General features: G+C 36.4%; 1 protein-coding gene across 2 annotated transcripts; it reads right to left on the reverse strand.

The window, feature by feature from the left end:
* Positions 1–1,591: 1,591 nt before the first annotated feature.
* LOC105643743 (DEAD box RNA helicase family protein) lies at positions 1,592–10,697 on the reverse strand. 2 transcript variants are annotated; one of them, XM_012228942.4, is made up of 8 exons: positions 10,346–10,697; positions 7,749–9,030; positions 7,292–7,513; positions 4,941–5,009; positions 4,130–4,399; positions 3,684–4,034; positions 3,194–3,471; positions 1,592–3,039 (listed from the first exon to the last, which is right to left on the reverse strand). In XM_012228942.4, exons 2-8 carry the CDS (start codon positions 9,015–9,017, stop codon positions 1,935–1,937), a joined length of 3,564 nt encoding a protein of 1,187 aa, XP_012084332.2. In that variant the 5' UTR covers positions 9,018–9,030; positions 10,346–10,697; the 3' UTR covers positions 1,592–1,934. The 2 variants fall into 2 exon arrangements, with proteins under 2 accessions (XP_012084332.2, XP_089583038.1); XM_089726912.1 differs by having other exon boundaries at positions 10,341–10,697.
* Between the last annotated feature and the right edge of the window lie 1,231 nt (positions 10,698–11,928).

The raw sequence follows: 11,928 nt of genomic DNA on the forward strand, positions 1-11,928 counted from the left end.
GCATCACAGATATCTATCATATACAAGTTATATGTTAGCAATTTAACTTTTTAGTAATAAATATAAAAATAAATTCAAATTTTAAATTACATATTCATAAATTAATTAACGTCTTATTAAATACCATATTCAAAATAAATATAATTAAAAACTTTCAATAGCCACCTAAATCATGTATTTATGTCATACTTCTGTTAGTTTATTTTCTATATTTGGTACAATGTTAATCCTTTTTTTCTCTTCTGAACTAGTTAAACAAGGAAATTTAATTTCTCTTCTTTTAGATTGTCTAAATCGTTAAATCAAACGAAATCAAATCAAACTGCCATCAAAAGTTTGATTTGATTTGAATTTTTTTAAAACCCCCACTTTAAGTTTAGTTTTATTATTATATTTAAATTGAACCAAATTGACCCACGAACATCTCCGGTGGCAAGATACATAAGTTTACCCATTTCACTCATTGTAGTGAAATATGGTATTTCAACACCAAAAAATTGTTCATTTTTTTGGAAAGCCGAAATGGGTCTTTATTCACATCAAGTGATTGAAAAATCATTGGCCAAAAGTATAAATTCACCTTTGAGCTTTGTTACTTAAACCTTGTGGCATAATTAACTTTCATTTTAATCATCAAATATTTCAATTTATAAAATTACACCTATTAAATACTTCAATTTTCAAATTTATTTTATTGAACACTTTAACTTGCAAAATTAGATCAATTAAATACTCATTAAAAAGTTAAAAATTTATGAAAATTTTTATTCCAAAAGTCATTCTATGTGTCAAATCGATATTTTACAGATCAAAGTCAAAAACTCTAAAAATTTATTGATATTATTGTGAAAATGTGTATAATGTTATCAAAATTTATAAATTTAAATATATAATAGATCATTTGTAAAATTCAGTGTGTTACAAGTTAAAGATAAAAAGTTCATGAGTAAATTTGTGTGTTGAAACTGTACCGAATGGGCATTTATTCACATCAATGGATTTGCTTTATCCATATAAAACCACCGCAACAAAAATATTCTGACTTTCTTAAGTCTTTCATTTTAAATTATCTTCTTCAAATAATTTTAAGCCTTTTGGAGCTCTACTAAAATTCCAATGAGATTTATACCATCACCTGAGACCGTCCAATGACACCAACCCAAGTTAATCTGGCAATAGCTACTGGTGCTTTCCCTTTACCATTCCTTTTTTTTTTTTTTTTTTAATTGACAAACCCTAAATGGCATAATTTACAGCGGACGATGAAACAATAAAAAAATAGTGTTAGAAAAACAAGAAATTCCATAAGATTAAATAACATTTTGATCAATTGTTTTACTGGAAAACAAAAGATACATACACGTATATTTAATCAATAAAAGTTTAAAATGTAGTAGTAAATTGAAGCAGCAGTAAAAAGTTCAGGTTTTTTCGCTGAGTCCTAATATTTTAATTTTTAATATTTATATAAAAATTCCAAACTTTCTGAAGTTTCATACAAAGCAGAATTCTACCCATTAAGATGGCAGAGAACAGTATGAAATTTTAAATTATACAGAGACTAACAAATTCAAATGAAATTGTTGGAAAATGGAAAAAAATAAATAATTCATTTGGCCTTGTGTCTGTCTATCCCAAGTTCTATGACAGCCACCAAAAGAAAGAAAAAGAGATAATGACCAAATGGACCACAAGCTACCCTAAATAAAACGTTGCATAACTAAAGCTCAACTACATTGTAACAGGCAAAACAGGACTATTTGTTTGACTTTGATACCTCCACATACATATCACCATTTCTTGGTGGCAAACTTCCTTCGCCATATCAATCAACATAAATTTCTCCTGCCATGATATAAGTTGATCAAAGAAGAATTTGATAAACAAAACCTGGATACCCTGCTAAAATACCCATAAGATTGCTGTTTTGTAAGTCAAGTTTCAGGAACTGACTCTACGCCTGAAGCTTGTGCAGCCTCTGGATGTGGCTCAGGCACATCGCTCTGAACCACTCCTGAAAATGCGTTATTATGTGTACCTGGGGACATAAGAGGCCCCCTGGATTGAGGAGCTTCTGATTCTGGAACTGCTGTAACATCATTCTCATCAAAGTTCTTTTCATTTGGCCTCTCAGCTCTATCATAGCTTTGGCTACGGCTGCGGTTATTTGACTTATTTCTAGGACTACGGCTGTAGCTGCGGCTACGTCGAGGACTGCGGCTGTAACTGTTGCCACGTCGAGGACTGCGGCTGTAGCTACGACTGCGGCCACGGGACCAACTTCGACTGCGACTGCGACTCCAGCTCCTACTTCTGCTGCGACTGCGGCTATAACCCCAACTTCTATCCCTCTCTGGGCTCCGACTATAACTTCTATCTCTGTTCCTTTCAACATCTCTTCTCCCATCAAATCTTCCCCTTCCATGGCCACGTCCACGACCATCCATATTGGTGTGTCGATCATGCAGACCATGTTCATTCCTACCCCAACCAACATGACCACCATATCCCCGTCCCCTGTTTCCACGCCCTGAAGATAACTCATTTCGGCCCCCTCGTCCACCAAAGCCACCTTCCCTAGGTCCACCACGTCCACCAAAGCCTCCATCCCTCATCCCACCACGGCCACCATCCCTGAACCCACCACGGCCACCACGGCCACCAAAACCACCATCCCTCATGCCACCACGGCCACCAAAGCCACCATCCCTCATGCCACCACGGCCACCAAAGCCACCATCCCTCATGCCACCACGGCCCCCAAAATCCCAATGACTGCCACCACTACCAGAATCAAAACGATGGGTTCCACCACGATCCTTGCCAACATTAGTCCCACCACGCAAAGCCATGTCTCGCACCTCTGGGGGCACATGCTGGTTAGCTCCCTCCAGAACTTTGACCAAATCGGCAGCATATTTCCAATCTTGCTCTGAGAAAAAGGTGTAAGACACACCTGTTGCACCGGCCCTTCCAGTTCTACCAATTCGGTGGACATAATCCTCAATTCCAGTGGGGAAATCATAGTTTATCACTACCCTGTATCATTAAAATACAGCGTGAGATTCAAAAGAAGTATTTTGAGCTCAAATACTACTATTAGGCATTCAAGCAGTAACTCCCATATTCCCAGTATCTCCACCAATAAATCTGCATAAGTTTGATTCATACAATAGAAATGCGAGAGTTAAACCTTATATCTTTGATATCAAGACCTCGGGCAGCAACATCTGTGGCAACTAAAATCGGTGATTTTCCACTCTTGAACTGATTTAACACCCAATCTCTTTCACCTTGAGACTTGTCTCCATGGATTGCAGCAGTTCCAAAGTTGCGCCCAATACTGCGGGCAAGCTGGTCACACAATCTCTTAGTGGAACAGAAAATAATGACTTTTGAACCTCTCTCCTGTGCTCTGAGGATCTGCACCAAGCGCCTCTCCTTCTCCATTTGTGGGACCACTTCAACATACTGCAGATTCAATTCACATTATCTAATTTGGTAGAACAGGGAAAATAATCAAAATGCAAAAGAACCATATAACTTTTTGAATCATGTAAAAAATTAACAATCATTTGCCAAAGGAGAAAGTGAACCTTCAACAAGTTTCAGAAGTTCTCTACAAACATAAAACTCTCAAGTGCAATCACACAGCAACAAAAATGAACCAGTTTACAGTTTACCTGAGTGATGGACTTGTTTGCAGCAAGCTCATCAACACTGCCGATGTTCACCTGAACAGGATTAACAAGAAGATCACTTGCTATTTTTCTCACTTCTTTTGGCCAGGTTGCAGTGTACATAAGTGTTTGTCTCCGAGGAGGTATCTCATTCACAATTTTACGAATTTGAGGTTCAAAACCCATATCAAGCATTCGATCAGCCTCATCAAGCACAAGCAGTGAAACTTGCCCAAAGTCAATCTTCTTCATTTCAAGGATATCGTTGAGTCGACCAGGAGTAGCCACAACAATATCTGCACCTCGATCGAGCTCTTTTAATTGAGGGCCCTTTGGAGCTCCACCATATAAGCACTGCAATAACAGATGGAGTCATGTAACAGACCAAAATTCCAAAGGAAAACTATCAGTTTTAGAAACTATTTTAGTAATGAAGAAACAAGACCCACCGTGCATGAGACCCTCGATGATCGACCAAATTTTATCACCTCGTCCTGTATTTGTGTGGCCAGCTCCCTTGTTGGAGCTAAAACCAACACGGTAGGGCCATTCTGAGGATTATTTCCACATTGTCTAAGAAGAATGAAGGCAGGTATCAGGTAGCCCAACGTTTTACCAGAACCAGTTTTGGCAATTGCGACTATATCCCGATTTTGTAGTGCAATTGGCCATGTCTGTGCCTGGATCGGAGTAGGGGATAAGAACCCAGCAGCATGTATCTGAAATAGAAAAATAATGAATAGATAATGAGAACCAATAAGTTAAACACATGAAAAGTGACCACACCTAGAAGAATTTTTTTTTTTTAAAAAAAAAAGTATCAATACAGTGTCATGATGGGAAAAAAACTAAGAAATCCACAGTTATAGAGTTGCTTACAGAAGCAACTCGAGGCAACTAATAGGGCAACAAAGACATATGAGGCGGAGCCAATAAGCAAGAAATCCCAGTCACACAGGTGTGAATTGGACAAATGGCCAACCGCCCTCCTAGAAGATGCACAAGAAAGGCCCCAACAGTCCTTTTTGCAGCCTCCAAAAATCAGAATAGTTGTTGCATGTATAAGTGTGCCAATAGCAGAGCAGCGTACGACATATGCTCCTCGTCTGGAGCAGATATCGCACCTGCGACAAGTGAGAACTAATGAGTTTAAAACAATTCAAAAGGCTACAATAACTAAAAAACAGAATAAAGCAGATCGCACGATTGTTTTGTAAAACCATTACATAGAATCTAACATCATGTAGGGGTAGAACTTACATCTTTCAATATCTCAGGAGGGAAACCAGTGGCTTCAAATGTGATGAATGGAGCAGGAACATTGTCACCCTATGCAGTAAAACAGGACACAGAAGTCACATACTACCCAAACTGAAGAAATTAGGAAGAAGTTAACCCAAAACAGGAACAACACAATGAAACCTTAAATGCAAACACACATACAACCCCCAAACCCTTAACTACCAACCCCCCCCCCCCCCCTTTCCTTTTCTCTTTTTTTACTCTCCCACAGAAGATAGGAGTGTTACTTTTCAAAGGGGGAAACAGGCAAAAAAGAAATGCACAAACAGAAAATGAGATCCTCAAAGAATCTTCCTAGAATACACTAGGAAATAACAAATTCTACAAATATCTACAGCTATCAGGGCTACCAAAATCTTATGCATCTGGAGAATAAATTACCCGATTCTCATGAAACCATACAAATCTCAAAGAAGAGAAAAGTAACTGGAAGGAGCATGGATCCCAATTATCATAACAGCAATATGTGTTATGGATTAGAGAGTTGGATTATACAGAAAATCTTTAGTTCAACTTAGTAGTGGGTAGGGTTTCATGCAGTTCAATTTGGTATAGCTCAATCTGAAAATTTCAAAGCGAAAATAAGCAAATTCTATTACAATCTGAACCCAACAGAACCAAACATAGTACAGATTCGAACTAAACCAAACTTAATAATTCTGGTTCAATTTGGTTGTCTGGTTTGGGCTGCTGTTTGTTTTAGTTCTCAGAATAACAGTAAAAAAAGGGCTTGATGGAGAAGAATAAATAAGACTATCTCTACTGTAATAACCTTTTTAGATCATTTGTTTCCATTAAAAGAATTCCATCCAAAACTCAAATGGTACAAGCAAAACCCAAGTTTTATTGTGTGGACAACATGAAGCGTAAGAAGAATTCTAAATCAAACTAGTTTTCCCCCTTTTGTAATCAAATGCAAAACCAACTTTAAAAAAAAATTACATGCTCGACCGAAGAATCTAACTTGAAATACATACAAAATCGAAGAGAGCCTCAAATCCCACTCACAGGAAAAGCAAAATTAAAACAAGTCTCAAAATTAAGAAACACAAAAAAGAAGAAAAAAATCCCTTAAAAGCACATGATTTAGAGAATAGGAAATTTCAAAGAACCAATTCAATCTATCAATTTTTCTGATAGACAAATCACAAATCTGAAGGCCTAAGAGAAACACCAGCCATATAAATTGCGACAAAAAAACAGATGTGAGGAAAATGAGAAGGGGCCACTTTATTTTGAAATATCATTTGTCGAGGTTCTGTACAGGGAGGAAAAAAAGCTCATGCTGACGAGAGACAGAAAAGGAGTTAAAAAGGTTTCTAAATGAATGGGGAGATAAGAGGCATCGGAAGAGTTTAGAAAAATAGGGAATGGGCTGTAGGTGCAAGAATGAAGTGAATTGTGTTTCTTTTTTTTTTTTTTTTTCTTTTCTTACTTCTATCTTATGGTGTGGCCAAGGAAACCAGGAAAATCCAAATTCAAAAGCTAAAATTCTGGTCTAAATTTTCATCTAGAATTTATTTTAGGAATCATAGTACATTTCCAGTGCCTCTTAGAGTTGCATTTATATGTCTATAATAATAATAATAATAATAAGTTTCTAGTCAAGGAATACCGATACGAGGAACTCCTATTAACATTTGGAATAGTTTGGGTCTATAAATAACCATGCTAGTAATGCTTTTTAATTAAGTTTCAGTCAATGAAATTACAGCAAATTACGCTTTTATATTCAAGTAGTAATGATGCAATTCTGACACTAGAAAGTGTGATACTTTCTTGACAGAAGTGAGCCTAAGATTCTATTAGTGTGAAGTGAGCAGTGTATTCTTATTTGCTTAATTTTTCCCTTATTTTCTAAAGAAATTCAGATCTACCATAGCGATTTTCAAGACCTAATTCTTGGTTTCTGTAAACCCTTGCTCTTAAAAACTTCAAGTTTTTCCAAGCAGTTCTGCATCATCTTATGATGGTGCCCTACATATGTGTATGTCTATGCACACATGTGTGTGTACATATAAAACTAAACGGAAGTTATATACACAAACATTGTTATACAGTCTACCGGTAGACTTAGCAACTGAACTACCATGAAAGCTAATTTCAGTGGTTTCTTTGAGACAATCTACTTTTTATTTCTTAACAACAATAGTCAGTACTTATTACTCAAAGACTTGCAATATCCATTAGCCACATGTATCCAAAAAACACGTGTTCAACTACATAAATATATACGTCGTTCAAATGTGTGTGCGCATGCTAATGAATTAATAATTTAGTATAGAATCCAATCAAATTAAAGTACAGACCGTAGCTGTGACTTCATGTTCTTGGCAATAAGCTTCTGCAGGTGAAAGGTTACTAACATCAGAAGTTCCAACAAAAGGGGGCCTCATCAAAGCATTGTTAGGAAACTGCGGACCACCAATCGCATGATTATACATATTATGCATGTTATGCCCGGCTGAGTTAAATCCACCATTGTAACCAGGTGTGACATTTTGAAAAGGCACACCACCCATCCTTGCCTCCTGAACAGATAGAAAACACATCTTTTGGTATGAAAACCGAAAGAGAAGATGTATGACATTTACATTGGAGGATCAATAATGCTCAAATGCTACATCATAATTATTTTAGGTTGGGAACAGAGGATAACTTATAATCAAACAAATCGTTTCAACTGGTATCTATTGGCTTATGCATGTATGTACAGTTATGATACATGAAAAGGACGATGAAAAAAAAAAAGTTTCATACACATACCTGCTGATTTATCCCCATTGGTATGGCTGCAAGCTTAGGCTGACAAGAACTAACTATAGGCCCTTCCATTGTAGCATTAAAATAGTAATCACTACCAGACCCACCATGGATATTCTTAGACTTCTGAAGGGGCACATTAGACTGTTGATTATGCATCATTGATGGACCGATGTGATTTTGAAACCTAGGACCATGTTGCTGGTGAACAACATCATCCCCAGTTTGCTGCAACTGGGCCATGGAAGCAGGCTGTTGCACATTAACAGCAGAACCAATGAACTGTTGAGATTGACCCAAATGAGCACCTGTGTGAGGTGTTGAAGCTGAATCACCTCCCACAGACAGGTTTTGAGACGACTGTGCAACAGACTGTTGAAACTGAGATGGTTGGAACTGAGACGGTGAAAAACTAGTTTGATTTCCTTGTTGAAAATCAACTTCCCCCCTCTTTGGGAATCCTGCCTTATAATCAAGTTGATTAGGAAATGCCTGCTGTGAGCTTTGTTGGTGTTGCGGAAGGGTGTTCTGCTGATATGTCATATAATGCTGGTATGCATATTGTTGTCCTTGTGGTTGTGACATTTGTAAGTTCTGATTTTGCAGCACATTCCCTATTTGATGAGGCATCAGCTGACTGGGTTGTTGTTGCATTGATTGCTGCGGCAACTGCAGACCTCCCTGCTGAGGCATTTGCTGCCCCATGTGCGATACCATCTGCTGACCAGGATGCTGCACCATTTGAGGCCTCACCTGTCCTGGCTGTTGCATGCCCTGCCCCAACTGTGAACCTTGTTGTGCAATCAGCTGATTAGAAACTTGTGATACTGGGAGACTCTGCTGCTGTGGCATTAGTTGTCCCTGCTGTTGAGGCAACTGGTTGCTCTGTTGCCCCAGCTGCTGTGTTACTTGAGTAATCTGTTGCGTGGCTTGAGCCTGCTGAGGTAATTGACTGATCTGCTGACCCTGCTGGACTGTGGTCTGTGGTATCTGTTGTGCAATCTGAACCACCAAGCCATTTGGTTGTGCCGCTGAATGAGCCATTGGTATCTGAGCCAACTTAGGAGTAGAAGCAGGAGGAGGTGGGCCAGGTGGTAATGGTGGAGGTAAAGAGGCTGGCTTCTCATATTGCGTGATGTTAGTTTCAGGGTTCCAATAATATAAACGGCCAGTGCTTCCATCAATCAGTCCCATCCAAGGTTTAGGAAGGGTGGGATCCTCTGGGGCATAACGAGGCCCTAGGGAAGATGGAGCCGGTTCTGCTGCAGCCATACTTGATGTTTATCTACAAGCATGCAGGCACACTAATCAGCACATAGAAAAATGTTATATAAACATAGATGGTCTAACTAAATTCAGTGCCACCAAGTTTAGTGAGTTGACAGAGTAAATAATGTTAGCGCATACATAGAAATATTATCAGTTGTATATAGAAAGTCTCCTATAAAATATATGCCACAAGATCTTATTTAACCAAAATGAAGGTTCCTTGGTGAATTTCATGCATTTCTCAATCTCAACTATTTTACTAACAATATGATTAAATTGTAAGTCCAATCCTTAAGTAGTCTATCATATTTTTAAAAAATAAAATAAAAAGGTGAACAGAGCATATCAATGCTTTCTTAGCATAAAAGCATATCATATTAGTATGCTATAAACATATACTTAAATTGCATTAAAACTTATTCAAATAGATTGACATGTACATCTAAGATATATTGTTGTGGAATGTGGACACGTCTAATAAAAAAAATTATGTTAGACCTAAAGAATCTTAGAAGTTACAAAGTTCTGCAACTTCTTTTTTACCTCAATTTGCTTTTTAAGGAAATTATGGGTTTTTATTACCTCTGCATTAGAAGTTACCATAGATTCTAGCTTCTTGTGCTTAAACTCAAAAAAGCACGTGACTGATGTTTCAACTTTGCCCGACCTTTTAGGGGGAAGTACCTACAAAAATGGTCTGCCTCCAAATTCCTGAACAAGTTACTATCCAAGTCCCGTTAAGTACATGTCCTAAAGCTCATCTAAACCAATACCTAAATATTTACCATCAATCATTCCCAATACCCCTAAATACATGTCCCAAATCCATTTATACCAGTTCCTGAATAAGTTAATCATTACATATGCCCCTTGAAGCAATCCAAAGTCTTTTTGTATCCTTCAAAAATGTTATCACAAAATTGATATAAGGATACTGAATTAGAACCCAAACTTATTTCAATCCAAAGATTAAAAATACTCAAAGAATAAAAAAGAAAACTAAAGTGTTATATATATATATAATGAAGCCAGTCAGATAAACCATACAGCAATCTCAATACGTACGCCAAAATGCTGTAGTACCATTCTAGTTCAGTTTCGCCTAAGTAGATAGTTCATCAAATGTTTTTAAAACCCAAATTACAAAGATCAAACAACAAGTTCATAAAACATGAAGAGCAAAATCTTAAATTTAAGAGCACCCTGTGTCAAAATTTGCTTTACGAATTTACAAGAGAAATTAATCGCTAATTAGACTAGATTAAGAAAAAATGCTTGTGTAATCTCTCTCATGGATAAATTAAAGATATATGAAATTAAGCATACCCAACTCTAGATACCCTTCGAAGATCAGTTTCGGCAAAAATAACAGAGGTAAAAACGCGCTAGGGTTTTCTCGTTTTCACTAGTTTTCCGGAGAAATATGTCACCAAAGGATTTTAGGGGTTGTGCTGGTAACTGATCGACTCATCGGCGACGGATGTCCTGAGTTTTGTCCGGTGCAGACTGCCTCTCTTACTGCAATCCTCTTCTTTGTCTCTTTGATTTTCTTCTTCTTCGCACACGTTTTGACCGGCCCAGACTCGGAGAAAACTCGAATGAGTACTGGCACCAACCTTCTACGGTTCAGAAATAGTACTAGCACTTTTATAAGCTAGGCATTACGGCATGCCCTCTGCCTGGCAAAATTTTGTAAAGAAATAAATTGGTCCTAAAAATATAGCTACTTTAACATACGAGGACTTTTATTGTTAAAACTAAACTATAAAGTTTTTAATTTATAATTTTGTTAACACGTTACTGCTTTCATCTAAAATAGCATATTTTAATTGTCAATTAATTGAGAAATTAATTCTTAAATTATGACCAAATTAACTCTAACGTCTTTAATTGATCTTTGTTAATATTTTGATTATTTACTTATGATTTCTATTAACACTTTGATTCATTTTTTTTAGATGGAAGGACTAATTAATAAAGTCATAATTTAGGGATCTCCAGTTAGTTTTTGAAATAGAGATCTTTATATGTTAATTTGACTGTAACTCAAGGTCTAATTTAGTTTTTTTTTTTTTTTTTTAGTATATGAGGATTTCTATTTTCAAAAATGTTCCGACCTTCAATTTCACTCTCAACTTTTCGAGTACTTACAATTTCATTATAAATCAACTTTTGTGCCCTTGGCAACTCTAAACTTATCATTTTAATTGTAATTATACCCTAATTTGCTTTTAGGGTGCAATTTCACTCTAAAGGTGAATTATAACACTCTGAATTAGTCGATTTATTACAATTGCACCCTAAAAGTGAACAAAGGTTGGAATTTTGATTAAAACAATGTAAAAAAATGGTGATTCTTTTGTCCCGGTGGTTGTAGCCATTGTTTAATTTTCTAAAAGGAGAGAAAGATAATAAGTTAAATACAAAAGGAGAAAAATATGATAAATTTTTGCTTTTAATTCAAATGTTATGTATTGCCTTTAATTAAGTTTTGGATTGGCTATGGTATCCATTTCTATATTATTTTAATTATAATTTTAACCTTAATTTGTTTTTAGGGTGAAATTGCAACAAATTAAGTTTAGGGTACTCTAATTCCATTTTAGGGTGCAATTGCACCTTAAAAGCAAATTAAAGTATAATTGCAATTATGTTGATAAGTTTAGAGTGCCCAGGATATAACTTCGATTTAGAGTAGAATCGCAACTACTCAAAAAGGTCAAGGTGAAAGTAATGGTTAGGCCGTTTAAAAATTAATTATCAAGGCTTTAAATTATAATTTTGTTAACACTTGGTTCCTTTATCTATCAGAGGACCAAACTGTTAACAGAATAAAATTTTAAGTTGGAGAACTCATAGTTACTTCGACTATAATTTAGGGAACAATTTATCTATTAATTGATAGTCAAAAGAG

This window comes from Jatropha curcas, chromosome 10 (assembly GCF_041381405.1).
Source record: "Jatropha curcas cultivar XTBG-Jc1 chromosome 10, XTBG_Jcur_1.0, whole genome shotgun sequence".
In the NCBI taxonomy this organism is placed as follows: Eukaryota; Viridiplantae; Streptophyta; class Magnoliopsida; order Malpighiales; family Euphorbiaceae; genus Jatropha; species Jatropha curcas.

Coding starts and splice junctions, on each gene's coding strand:
- LOC105643743 (XM_012228942.4), bottom strand. CDS start 9,017: ATGGCTGCAGCAGAACCGGCTCCATCTTCCCTAGGGCCTCGTTATGCC. Junction 7,514..7,748: donor CAATGGGGATAAATCAGCAG/GTATGTGTATGA, acceptor CTATCTGTTCAG/GAGGCAAGGATGGGTGGTGT. Junction 4,400..4,940: donor CTCCTGAGATATTGAAAGAT/GTAAGTTCTACC, acceptor TTTCTATTTCAG/ATACATGCTGCTGGGTTCTT.